The sequence below is a fragment of the Aptenodytes forsteri genome, unplaced genomic scaffold, assembly GCF_000699145.1.
Source record: "Aptenodytes forsteri isolate BGI_AS27 unplaced genomic scaffold, ASM69914v1 Scaffold35, whole genome shotgun sequence".
In the NCBI taxonomy this organism is placed as follows: Eukaryota; Metazoa; Chordata; class Aves; order Sphenisciformes; family Spheniscidae; genus Aptenodytes; species Aptenodytes forsteri.
The window spans coordinates 1,160,582-1,174,536 of NW_008795334.1; the positions used below are offsets into that span (position 1 = coordinate 1,160,582).

Genomic DNA, 13,955 nt, shown 5'->3' on the forward strand with positions numbered 1-13,955 from the left:
TTATTCTGTTCTTCCATAGGCAACATGTTGAAATTGGTTTTGACACATATATTTGTCAGTTAAGTAAGAATATTTCTTGAGCAAGAAGGTGTGAATGTTGCATGCTCACTTTTCCAACAGAAAGTACTTTCATGTCAGAATACTATTGACTTGAGGGTGCCTTAATAGCATAAATAATAGAGCAGCTTCAGTGGATTAACAAATTTGTGCCACAAAAAGTATGATTTCTATCATTAGAGCCATCGTAATTGAGATGCTACAAAGCCATTTGTACTTAAAATTGAAATGACTAAGGTAAAAGGATACTTTTTGTATCTAAACCATTGTTAAAAAAACAGTTTTTCTGATACCTTGGATATAATGCTTAAGCAGAAACAACAATATTAAGACTTAGAACAAAAATACTTTTACTGGGTTGAATACTACATAGACTAACAATAACATGAATAACAGCCCAAACTTGTGGAAATGTCTTTAGAGGTATATACTGCACATGCTGCTTCATATAATCATTGTTTTTCATTCAGTCCACTTGGAAATGATTTTTAGACCAGCTAAGTGGTTGGTCAGGAATATATAAAGTAGTAATTTTTTTTCTATAAATGAGATTAATTGCCTGTAAAAGTATAGATTTCATGTTCAAAAATAGTTAATATTCTGCTTGTCCATGTAGGTACACATAATGAGCGTAGGCATTTAGTTACTGCAGTTTATCATTGGTTAATTATGAAACCACGCTGTCTTGACTTCGCATGTAGATTTTTAAATGTACTTTTGAATGGCAACAGGGTGATTCATAATAAATTCATAAAACCATTCTTGGTTCAGTCAGCAGATGCCAACTGCTTTCCTGGAATTGGTACCTAATTCCTTTTTCACAAGGAAGTCTCATTCCATCTTTTCATTCAAAACATGGCTACGGAAGCAGTTTGCCCTGCCTATCCTCTTACCCTGTAGATTTTGCAGTTAGCATTCCTCTATGGGTGTGGGAATAATAGGTTTATTTCCCTCTTCCAGCTTAGAAGAGCCAAGCTCTCGCCTCCTGGTATATGCTTTAACTACCAGACTGGAGGGGACCAGAAAGGGGAGATAGACCATTAGTCTCTCCAGTTTAAGACAATGGTTCAACTTCATATGTAAGAAGTATATACTCACTGAAGAAAGAATGAGCATTTATAATTTAATGGTTTGAATGCTAATCTAGTAAGGGAAGCAGTCTGGTTCCATTCCTTGCACCACTTAGTCTGGTAGGTAGCCTGGGAAGGTAAGTCTGTTGAGCTAATTGACAATAATATTAAAAAGTAATTCAACTGATCAAAACACAATAATGTAGGTATGTGAAATCAGTTATACTTACTACGTCCTTACACAAGAGACAACTTTGATAATCTAACAAAACTGTAACAAAATCAAATCACTGTATACTCAGAATAAACATAAGATCATCTTTTTTTTTTTTTTAATGGAACTAACTTTTAGACCAGTTCACATGGGGAGGGGCTGGATTTTTCAGCACTGGAAATGTTTAAATGATAAGTTGGTATCTCTCTGAAACACAAGCTCTAATTCACAGTGAATATCAAATTTAGAGGAAGAAATTGAAGGTTTTGTGACTTTTTTTAATATAGTCCCTTGCACATCTTTAATATGTTATCAAAATTCTCAGATTTTGAAAGCTTTCTGAGCTATGGCTAGTCCGTCTGTTATTTATTTAGTAATGTAGGATCCTATTTGAGAGAACTTTAAATGTAAGAAAGGTGCACGGTAAGGAAACCTGATACCTTCACTACTCCATTCACTACAGTTGGCAGCATTCAGCTGATGCTTGAGTCTCGGTTTAAAAACTGTTTAATACTCCTTCTGTTTTCTAGTTGGGCTGAAATGGAGAGTCGCTTGGATCACATTAAAGCACAATAAACATATAACACAACAAACTCAGTACTGCTAAGAAGGAAGGAGATGGGCTGAAGTGACCAACCTCTAGTAGTAATAGTAGTCTATTATCTGGGTATGATCTCCAGAAAAACGCCTTCTAGAGTTTCACGGGGAATACACCTTGCTAGAACGCTTTTCACGGAAGCAGTATGTTCCTGTACATATAGCTGATGGCCACGAATGTGACCTTCCCTCCATCTTCTTTTCCCATCCCTTTGGGGTACTGTGTCAGTAGACGCTAAGAGTACTTCCTTATGTAAGAAAAAGAAAGACACTAATTCGGCCTGGCACTAATCAGGCCATGCTACGTCAAGGAAGCCAGTGCCTTCCCTTTACGCTGCATATTTCTAAAGGAGTCACGCTCAAATGTTTACAATATTCATTTATGTGTATTGTCAGCGCACAACAGTGCTTCAAACAGATGTTTTGCCTGTATTGTGATGAGTAAAAACATTACCAGGGATCTGGACTTCATAATCTGCCCTCGCACACGCTTTTCATCATCTTCTTAATAATTAGTTCAGGCACAATTGAAAAAGGAGAATGGGGACTTTTAATTTAATAATTAATTCTCATTTAACAGACTCAAAGATAAACAAATACTGTAATTAGTAAGTAAATATTTTTCACACGTGTCCACTTTCTTTCTAGCTTAACTGAAAGAGCCCAACTACTGAAGAATGTTTTTAAGAAGAACCATGTGAACTTGTATCGCTCTGACTCTCTGCAGCAAAACTTGCTTCGTAAGTGTTCACTGACAAAAATTAAGATCCGTTAATAATATAGAAGTAAAATTCTACCTTTCACTGCATTTGTTTATAGTAAAGATGCAGTATCCTAAACCCAGCAGACCATGTTCTTTGCCTGTTGGTAGGTTTCTCTTCATTCCTAAGATACTGCACAGAGTTCTTTCTGCTATCTTATAATTGCAAAATTATGTAAGAAATGGCATGGGTTTTCTACCTCCTAATTGCTGAAAAGAGGTTTATTCCCCTCTATTGACCTTTGTTAAGTTGTTTTTATTAAAGCTTTAACAAAAAAATCTGATCAAAACTTCATTGGTTTCTATTTTGTTTTATATCTGCAGATGGCTATGCCTTCTCTCAAGATGAAAATGGAATAGTTTCCCAGTCGGAAGTAATAAGAGCTTACGATACCACAAAACAAAGGCCTGAGGAATGGTGAAGGAACACTGCTCACTATTTAGGCCTTAGTAGTTACTTTTGTGAGACAAACTACTAGATCTTTGCTGGGAGCTGCGACCATGGCCCAGCTATCAGAAATTTAAAGATCTATGATGGTCTTGTTCCATAAAGTTTGGATTTGTGTATTCAGTAGACATAAGCACTGTGCAACTATACTGTAACCCACCATCTCTAAATTTTTTGACAAGTATTTGCTTAGCCTTTGTAAACAGATTGGAATTTACCTTGTATCTTGCCAGCTTGCTTATTTTACAATGAAGTTGAATCAATACTGGTCGTATACTCGGAAGGCAATGGTCAGATCGCTAAACATACTTTACATTGACAGACCATTAGCATCTGTGAAGGTTTTTAAGTGTTAATATATTTAAATACAGTTGATAACAAGCCTTTGATTTCAACAAGTGCTGAAAAAAATAGTATCTTAATGGTGTTAATTCACCTTCTTTGAGAAAGATTTTGAGTCAAGATGTTTATAGATGTTTGTGTCAAACTAACCTAAAAACGTTTGCCAAAGAAGTTCCATAAATGTTTTCTGTTGTTAGAAATAATTTGAAAGGAAATTAACTCCAGTCCTGATCTCAGAACTGCATGCTTGAGTCTCCGCACTTGAGGAGAAAGATCTACAGTACAGCGAGTCTAATTTGAGTGGCCTTTACGGCATTTGCTTTCAAAACTGCAAGTCTTTGCACCTTTGGCCTTATACAAGCTTTTCCCTTATTTTCATTTAGTATTGCATATGTTAAAAATGGCTGCCACCTTGTAAAATTGAGTACACATATTATTTTGTTCAATTTTTTAAGAATTGCTCTGCCTTTAGCGAACTGTAATTATTTTTGCGATGCTTAGTTGTATCTGCTTGTACTGTAGGTTCAAAAGAAAGTTTGTTTTAACTTATTTTTAAAAGTTAATTAAATTTTCAACATTTTTATACTAAAATTATTTGAAATGCATACATTGGAATAGAGAGCAAAGCATGCCCTTCGCTAGTCTGTGGTATGTACTGTTTTATTTGCACTAAAGCCACTTCCTAAAAAGGTGTGAAATACATTGCAGCAGCCTCTTTACAACTTACTGGTCATGCAGAATACCTATATACTCTCACCTTTACTTAATAATGGAGAGGAAGTGACTGCAGAAAAAGACACACACCTGGTTTAAGGAAAAGAAAAAGGAGGGAGGTGTTAAATGATAACATTGTGATAACTTTTTTAAGTAGTTATACTTGGTATTTCTCAGCCTACCACCCAACAACCATCAGGTTTCAAACTAAGAAAAGTTATGTTAACTTCAGAATTTAGTTAAATTTTGTAGTTTTTTAGTCCATGTTTAATTCTGAGTTTAAAAGCCACCATAATTACATTTAAAATACATTTTTCTATAGTGGCAGTTGGTTTTATTTTTAATTAAATTTCTGTGCATTACATAGAAATGATCTTTTTTTTTCTTTGAATGGAGATCAACTAGATGGAAAAGCAGAACAATGACATCCCCAATGATCTGTTAAATTAAGGATTTCCTCTTTGCTCTCCAAATCATCCACTTTCAACTTAACAAGTCATCCAATCCCATCTTTTCTCTGCTCTCCTTCATTAGTCATATACTTACTAAAGGTGACTACCTCCTTGCCTTTCGTCTAACTGAACACTTAACATGTAATTTTATTGCACTATCCAAGTTTCTTATGCTCCATTCTAAGAGAAACTTACAAATACACATGGAAAGCCCAACAAAAGGCACTATATGAAAGTACATATTTAGGAAGGCGTATCAATGGGAAGGCAGTCTGCGTTTCATATGCATGTTATGCAACGTCTTCCTCTCAGTTTCCCGGAGTGATCTTTAAACAGAAAACAGAAGACGCAGGGACAAAGGCAATGTATCCCACTAGAAACAGTACTGCCAGTCAGTCATGCAGACAAGAACTGCCTTCAGAAAAGCCATTTCAGGCATAGATAAATAGATGGATCAATATGGGAGGGCCAAATCACTTGACCTAAGTCAAGAAAAAATTTGGGGGCATGCCCCTTTCCTAAAATGGGGATCCCTATTTTCTGTCATCCAAGGGACAATGACCAACTTCAAAACATTTCTGAAATTAACCATGACACTGTTGAGCAACATCTCTCAGTGTACTTAACTCATATAAGATGACTCAATCCATACATACCCTGTTTATGGGCAAATTTTTAATTATTATCCTTTTTTTCTGTCCTAAATGGTTTAATTGCCGATTTTGCAGGGGGACGTGAGGACTAGAATGCATTGTAAAGTATTTACAATGTGAAATTACATGATCTCTTATTCTTCTTATGAAATAAAATTCTGTCTCACCATTGTAATACAGTTTGTGGAAAATAACACACAGTCTATCCCCAGTTTAACTAGCGTAAGGAAGAAAGCAACAGAAACAGCTCTAAGATCCTAAATTTAGACTGTAATTTAAGGTTTTTAAGATAGTCTTATCACAGCGTTTCATCCTTGCATCTTTACAGAATTTGAAGTACTATTTCACAAAGTGCATTTTTCATTTTTATTACTTCTGATGCGTTTTTCTCCTGTCTCTATACTTTTTCTACACACACTATGTTATTTATTGTCTGGTGATTAGCGCTTGGAAGATACCGCGTCTTGGAAATAGTAAAAAAGACAATGTGGCAATTCTAACTATGTTTTTTGATTGCTCATACAACTCCATTTTAAAACACAAGATCATCTTAGCTATGTGTGCCCATTTTTAAATCAGGTCAAGTATACAATATGCACTTTATTTTCATGTTGAGTACCCAGTAATGTAATCTATTACCATCCTGTCAGTACATCATATCTTTGTTAAAATAAGGGGATTGTGCAGATGTTTATTTAAAGAAAAAACAGTTTAGGCAAAAATGCTCATAACAATGCCTGTGTTCTTGTTGTTTGAAAATTCAAATTTGTATTAAATATAGAATTCACATGGACTTTTCCATCTGTTTCATGTGCACGGCATAACAATTACAAGTTAGTATTAAAAATTTCCATCAACAAGTTGAACCAGTGCCACTTAGAAATCTGATATCTTATATAAATACTGTTGCTTGATTATTTTTAAATATATACATATATATATAAATGATTCAAAAGAGTAAGTAACAGGAAACAAATTTTAACAAACCTATTGATAATTTGTATTTGGAATTTTTTCTTGCCATTTCCTAATTTTACCCAGTGCCACAGAAATCTGATATCTTATATAAATACTGTTGCTTGATTATTTTTAAATATATACATATATATATAAATGATTCAAAAGAGTAAGTAACAGGAAACAAATTTTAACAAACCTATTGATAATTTGTATTTGGAATTTTTTCTTGCCATTTCCTAATTTTACACTTATTTTTGCAAAGCAGTTTCAACAGATTTATACGTAGTCATCATTCTATTTGTATAAAATGATAAATAAAATATTTTGAAACTCTAAGAGATAGCTGAAAATTCCTATATGTCCACACGCATCCATAAAATTCACTGTGTTACAAAGATGCGCGTTAAGTGTCTTAAGACTCCTTTTGTTACGTTTAAACCCATCTTGAATGATGAGTAATTTGGAATATGTGTAAAATTTAAGGAGAAAAGTTATTTCCCCTTTTTCTTACGTATTGTGTAAAAGCACTTGTAGTTCTGATGAATTTACCATTCTGTCTGCATGAGGCAATATTTCTAAGTGTTCTGAGGCAATGCATGGTGGTTGCTGTTCCTTGTTTTTTAATGCCTTCGTTAAAAGTCTGCTCATAATATATCGAGAAGCTAGCGCTATGTAAGCAAATGAGTTTGTCGGTTCAGCTTTCTTGGTACGGGATGTTTTCACTGGTAACAAAACTCAAGAAATGAGTTTCTCCTTCCCCTCCTCTGCTCTCACTCCCCCAGTTTCCTCGCTGTTAACCAACAGATCTTCATTAAACAAAGGAATATTTTAGCATTCCAAACCTGGTTCCTGCTTATGCAAACCGTTACTCACATAGGCTTCAACTGGACTGTTTGTGAGTGTAAGGACTACTCATCTGAGTAATGATGTGCAAAGCTGGGCACTTTGGAGGATTGATACTTTTACTTAAATGAAAGCATTTCCATATAGAGAGTGATTTGTAATTGCAAAGCTGTAACCAGAACAAGGTTTTTTTTAAATCATATTTTATGGTGTTTCTTTATTGTAGAATAGAAGCCATAAATGCATTAATGTTTGTTTTCTACTTCAGCTTAATTTTTCATTAAGATTTTCAGTGTCTGGTATGTATGAACTGCTGCTGAAAGCGGTCAGTCTGTAATAGCAAAATTTGCATTCAAGGTAAAGTGAGGTTTTACAGCTCCACTAAGCCATTACTGCTGAAACCGTTGTGGAAATTATGAAGCTGCATGAATGACGACTTTTTGACTCGGTGTTTATGGTAGTTTCTCAGGTTTTGTTTTAACTGGATGTTAAATGCACTGTGTTTTATAAATGGTTATTCTCTTTTAGTAACACATTCAGTTCTATGCAGTGTTACATGTCATTTGGCATTTGGTGAATGTGCATGTTTTGAACTGCAAATTTTAAATGTTTTGTCTTTTAATTGTTAAAAAATGAATAAACTTTGCCATTAAATGAAGAAGCTTTGTTGAATTGATTGGCTGCAAATGCTAGGGATTACTTTCAAAGGAAAACGGATATCCCATCACTCTTGGGTTTGAATTCTTTAAAATTGGACATACCAGAAATAGCATTTCACAAATACCAAAGAATTCTTATGTTATTAAGGTAAACTGAAAAAGTAGAAAATGGTTTTAAGGTTTTTTTAAACACCTATTTTGAGATGTCTTCTTCAGTTCTCACGTGAAGTCCAGAAGGAGTTAAAAAAAAGCGAAATAAAAATTTTAAAAAAGAAAAGAAAAAGGGAGCATGGGAGTCTGCAGTTTAGTGATTTGCAGTAGAGCCCCAACATACTTCTGGTGGTGATACCGTATTTTGAAAGAGAAGTATGCAGTACAAAAATGGTAGAGCAGGAATAAGGAAATGTCATCTCATTTTTCAGAAGAGAGTGATAAATACTGTATCCTCTGGCTGTGATAGTAGCAGGTATGTATTTACCCTAACAGTGCCCACCCACTGAATAAAAATCAATATATCCAAACCTAAACTGTTCTGGTTGTAGGTAGGTGGTTGATTCTGTATATACACTAGCCGACTAATTTATTTTGTAGATTCTGTATTCTGTCAAGGCAGGTTCGATAATAGATGCATCTTCCACGCTGTTAGTTTCACGATACCCAGTCTTTAATGGTAGAGCTGGTTTAAGGAGATTCCACTTCATGGTATGTCACCACTTCTATTACGCCGGCAGTCATGAGGCCATTGAAATTACTCAGGTTATAATCCAGTTTATGATGACCCAGGCTCCGTTTCAAATCCTCTCCCTCTTTTCTTACGGCAAATGTTACATTTAAGCTAAATCATTTTGCTAACCTGATTTACACCACAGCCCCCTGAATTTGCACAAGTCGTAGATGGAGAGAATAAAAAGAACTGACAGGCATTTCTTATTCTGCCTTTGCTAATGAAGACAGCATAGCATGGAATTACAGCCTCAGTGTAATTGCAGATCAAAAACTGTTTACCTGGGTATTGGGGAGCAGCAGCCTCCTCAAAAGCAGAAGCTCTGTTCAGAGGACTTCAAGTCCACACAGCACATGGCAATATGCAGAAAAACAGCGCCAAAAAATGATTCCGTATCCTTAATGTTACTGTCAAGCTTTACCTGAACAGTACTGACAAAGCAATTTTGAAATTGTCGCTTTCCCTCCCCCCCCAAATTCCAGTGGGATTAGTATGACAAATAATCCATGAGCTTACATAGCCATATACCGTGCCGCTTACCGAGTTTCAAATGAAATGCTTTGGACATTCTTGCAAGTACATGTAATGTTTTTCTTAGCACTGAAGAGTTTTGATGCATTTTGGAGATGCACGCTTAAGAAACCCAAAGTGTAGAAACACAAAACAAATGGCTGGTCTAATTCATGTCACTATTATTCTTTGCCCACAGAAGGCTTGGGTTTCAGACGTGCCGTTACCAGTTAATGGCAATCAAAGCATTTTGTGCATAATGTGTGTGAATTTCAATAATCAATTTACTGTGATTTTTGTTTCATTTTATTTTAGATTGGTGTCACTCTAGTAAAATGAGTATGAACTAACTCCAGTATTACAAAAGAAATAGTTAAACCTACTGCGTTAAAAAAGAAGCATGGCAGTAAAGCAAGTGTTGTGTAAATGTTAATTCTGCTAGCAAGCAATTTCCTTCCGTTCAAGCATACATCTAGCCCTTCAAACTGTTTCATTAGTCATTAAAACTGTCTCTCAGAATGCCATTTGTGTTCTGTCCACGGGTTTTAGGAAAATGACTATTTTCTATAAATCATAGGAGCATCTAATGCCAATAGGGCCTTTTCATTAGGAAGGAAATTCAGCACTCACCTGCACCCTGAATCCATCTGGGTTGGAAACTACCGGCACAGGCAACAGGCATTTTGGTCCGTGGGCTTGTATTCTGGCCACTTCCCTTCCTCTCCCTTCAGCTATACAGGTCACTGCCACTGTGGCTACATGAACAATAATTTACAGATTCTTCTTAATTTATAGATTCTTCTTCGTCTGTCTATTTGCAGATGATGCATAATCCCCACCTCACCTGCTTTACAGGTAAGCCAGTACAGCTATTTCAACTATACCTGATCTTTCCCAGCCTCAGACCCCCGTCGGAGGGTTTGTTGCACTCTGGCCACCAACCTGTGAAGTGTTTGCACTCTATAAACTTACAGACTTCTGTAAGTCTGGCTCAATGGAATTCTTCCTGCGTGTCAAGTTCTTCAAGCATTTTATGAGGTCAAACCCATTAAGCAGCATCAGGGGAGGAAAGGAAGTAGCTCAGGTCTTCCCTCCTAGGTTGAGTTTCACACTGCATGGCAAACTTCACAGCCTCTACTTAGGCTGAATAATCATTAAAATCTGTAAGCCTGTATGCAAGCGTAGCAAAAATCTGTCCCTGGGTTAAAACATTAATAAATCTGACCATAGAGCCCACTGAGACCGTTACGGCGAAGCAGCCTGGCCTGTTCAGTGTACAGCGCCAAATGCTAATAGGCAGTAACTGAGTCCAACTCGTGGCTTCTCGGCGTACGGCCTATCTTTGAGAAAAACACTAAATTTCAGCTACCCGCCACCTGTGTCAGTGGCTCTGATGACTAATCACTCTTTAACGGAACATAAAATTGCACCTTCTTAACTAGAATTGATCAAGTTTCTGCTTCCAGAAGGATCTGTGTTGCCTTGGTTTACTAGATAAAGATTTCTACTAATTGAAGACTTACAATATATTTGTAAAAAATAGTTTAATTATTTTACTATCTGTTTCTGCTGTATACAGGAATGATCAGCAGATCTCACAGGATGCTTCCAAACACCACAGATCTCACAGGATGCTTCCAAACAACACAGCCGGTATCTATTGCAACATTAAATGATTTTTCCAAAAAGTTACTTGATGAACAGTCCCATATTTCTTATTCATTCAAAATGTGCCGTGAAGAGTCCTATGAAACATCATCAAAGGTGGGCAAAAATTTCCTCACCCCTTCCTTGAAGATTTTCTTAAAAATTGCAAGCCAAAAGACTCACCTTTCAAGTCATCTCTCAAGTACTCGAAATCTGCTTTTTAGATTTTTATAAAACATGCACTACTGTGTATCATTATTTTAGTTTATAATTAACAATTACAACATTCAAGCTAAAACCTATTACTTAAAACATCATTGTGTACAACTTAAGTGGTCTTTCTGCTTAGAAACCACATTTCCAACAGTGGTACCTATTGGGTTGTAATGTTAATTATGCAATAAAAAACATATTAAAAGGGTAATTTCAAAATATTTTTTTCATAAATGCTAAGATACTGATATTCGCTAAGATATTCGCTAAGAAAAAAAATGTATTCAAGTCTTGAGGAAGAACCAATGAAGCTTTTCTAAAATAGAGAGAAGGACACTGTGATTCAGAACAGAAGTGCTGTAATTGTAACATGCACCGGTGCACTAGTACTTGTACAATAGGTCAGCTATAACGTACTTGAACAGATCCTATACACGGGGAGTTCGGGGCTGATAAAATAGGACAGTTCAAGCCTCTGATGTTGTAGATTCTGACACACAGAATGACGTCGTTTGTTCACAAAAATAAGTATACAGAGAAGCCCTTTAATGACTGCATTTTTTCTTGTGTATTTTCCATTTGCTTGCTGCATGTGTTTGGTTTATATGCGGTTTTTTCTTCTTCCATTTGGTTTGTTGGTTTACTTGGGTGAAGGAATGTAGCAGGGCAAACAAAATTTATTCCTAGGGCAGGATGTTTTAAATTAAAATACCCAACTAATCAGTGTCATTTTTACCACAGTTACATATAAAAGACATCAATTAATCTATTAGTTTGCTATATAGTCAGAATTTTCTATTATATTTAATCTGCACAACAGGTGCAGTTAAAGATGTAAATCATTTACAAAAGCAAAACTAACTATTTTTAACAGGAAAAAATACACTATATTACACCATCAGAACGAAAACTTGCTCATCGAACACTATCTGTACAGAGACATACAGATGACACAACATTTCAACCACACAGTTTATTGATAAAATTTTTTTTGGTGTGCCTACTGAATAATTAGTGTTGTCAATGCTGTAAATACGTTTTAAATTACAAGCTTGTCTTTACATTTTATACATGGCTAATTTTACAAATAGAACTTTATGATCAGTTTGTCCAACTTGCACGTTGCTGAGCAAAAAGCCAACAATAAATACTTCCTTCTGAAAAATGCTTTAATATAACACCATTTTTCGAATTTTATGCGGAGAAGTCATTAGCGATATTGCTGAATACATTCTGCTTTTCTCATAGATAATTTTTGGGCTGCTTGAGATTGGCTCATTTTCAACTAGCCTAATTAGTACTAGTTTTATCTATCGTAGTTAAAGTTTACTAATACAAATATGCAGTGTAAGTTCAGGTGTATTACGTGTATTTTAAAAACCCTACGCATTTTGATATCTGTAGTAAAATTCTTCCTCTTATTTTCATTGCTCATGGAAGTGGGAAGCAGTCAGCTGTTTTCAGGATCCTCTTTAGTAAATATTACTCCTCTCTTACTTCTCAGGCTTATTGCTGCTTTATAGAACTAGTCTGATTATTCTCAGTGGAACGCAGCCACTGTTTGTTAACCGAGTTAATAGCATTTAGGGTTAAAACGTCATTTATAACGCCGTGAAATGAGTACCTTTATCCCAGAATTCTACTTGTCTCTGAATACATTCTGCACAAATTCCACTGAACAATCAGAGCAGTCAGCTTTCAGAGCAACTAAGTTTGGAATATTTTACAATTCATTTGTAAGTGCGATCCAAGTTTGGGAAACGAGATCCCAAATGAGACCTTGCACTTTTCAAGGGCAACTCACCCACGGCAACGGTTCTGACTTCTGCAAGCCCAGAGCATGTCAGTGTGACACCCAACAGCAGCAGTCCCTTGCGCTTCCGAAGGCTGCGTAATTTCTTGACAACACCTTTCAGCTCTGACTAAAATCGGAACAGCTCTTCCCAGCCAGGGCAGGCTCTGGCTGGAGAGGACACCCAAAGTATGGCGGCGACACCAGGAATCCCGACGGCTGGCTCAGGTGGACTGCATGGGCTGTCTGGAAGCAGCCAGATGTGTACGGTGGAGGTGGCGATGCCACAAGGCACCCTGGCTCTGCCCGGGGAAATGAGAACCTGCGAACCGAGCCGCCGGTCGAACTGGAACTTGTCGCGGTACTGGACTGCCTCGACGGCGTCCTGAAGCTTGTCGAGGCCAGGATCATGGGAAGAGTCTCGGTCTGATAGCTCCGCAGAGAAAATCGTATTGGCTGCGACGGTTGTTTAGGTCTTAAACATGTGCAACAATAAACCGCCACCAGAGAGCCCACGATAATGAAGGCAATAAATATTGATCCAACAATGAGGAATGGAACATAGATGGGTTCTGGGAGAAGAAAGAACAGGAAAAGCCACGCACATTAGCCTACTGAAGTAACAGGTCTGCTGCGTAGAAATAAACTCCATAGAGTTTATGAAGCCCCACATCATTTCAGTCCCACTAACACACTGAGCTCCTCAGAAGACAGAGCTTCCGACTATTATCATTAGAACAAAATTAAAGTTAAAACCCGTACGTACCAGACAAAATTTCTTTCTGTTGACAGTTTAAATAGTTACCAGTGGCAAAAGCTGTCTACACCGTGTCCCGTTTTCTGGTTCTAGTTAGGTTTCACTCAAGAACCACACTCCTCTCCCCATCTTTCACGCCCCAAAAATGTTGGGGCTGTCCAGTGTAACAGCTTGAATCTGCAGGCAAAGCTCAAATGCTGCAGATGCCGTTAGGTCGCTTTCACTCGTAAGATGGAAAATAAGCACAGAATGTGCGACTTGGGAAACTAGGATCTGTGTGCGCTGCCGCATTTCTTTTGTTTGAAAACCTGACGGCCCCTCGCACGGTGGGGTTGTGTCTGCAGAGCACCGGAGCCCAGTCTCACCTCCGGGAAAAACAAAGTTAAACAGGCACGGTTAAGTTTGCCCACGCAAACTTAAAATACAAATGCGCCTTCAGTTAGGATGGATCCAGCTGCCGGGGCCCCTTTTGACCGTGAAGTTAACGACAGCAAGCGCATCCCCGGGCGCCCGCTCTGCCTCCCGGCGCGGAGGCCGCTCCCG

General features: G+C 37.1%; 2 protein-coding genes across 2 annotated transcripts in view; one reads left to right on the forward strand and one right to left on the reverse strand.

Moving 5' to 3' along the window:
* Window positions 1-6,331, forward strand: part of ATP8A1 (ATPase phospholipid transporting 8A1) — a 113,821-nt gene extending 107,490 nt beyond the window's left edge. Inside the window, 2 exon segments of the mRNA XM_009280163.1 lie at window positions 2,587-2,678; window positions 3,023-6,331. Coding sequence (XP_009278438.1) covers window positions 2,587-2,678; window positions 3,023-3,120 — 190 coding nt within the window. The 3' untranslated portion in view covers window positions 3,121-6,331.
* A 6,444-nt stretch (window positions 6,332-12,775) lies between these two features.
* Window positions 12,776-13,955, reverse strand: part of SHISA3 (shisa family member 3) — a 2,180-nt gene continuing 1,000 nt past the window's right edge. The window contains exon 2 of the mRNA XM_019472294.1: window positions 12,776-13,227. Coding sequence (XP_019327839.1) covers window positions 12,776-13,227 — 452 coding nt within the window. The remainder of the gene's footprint in view (window positions 13,228-13,955) is intronic.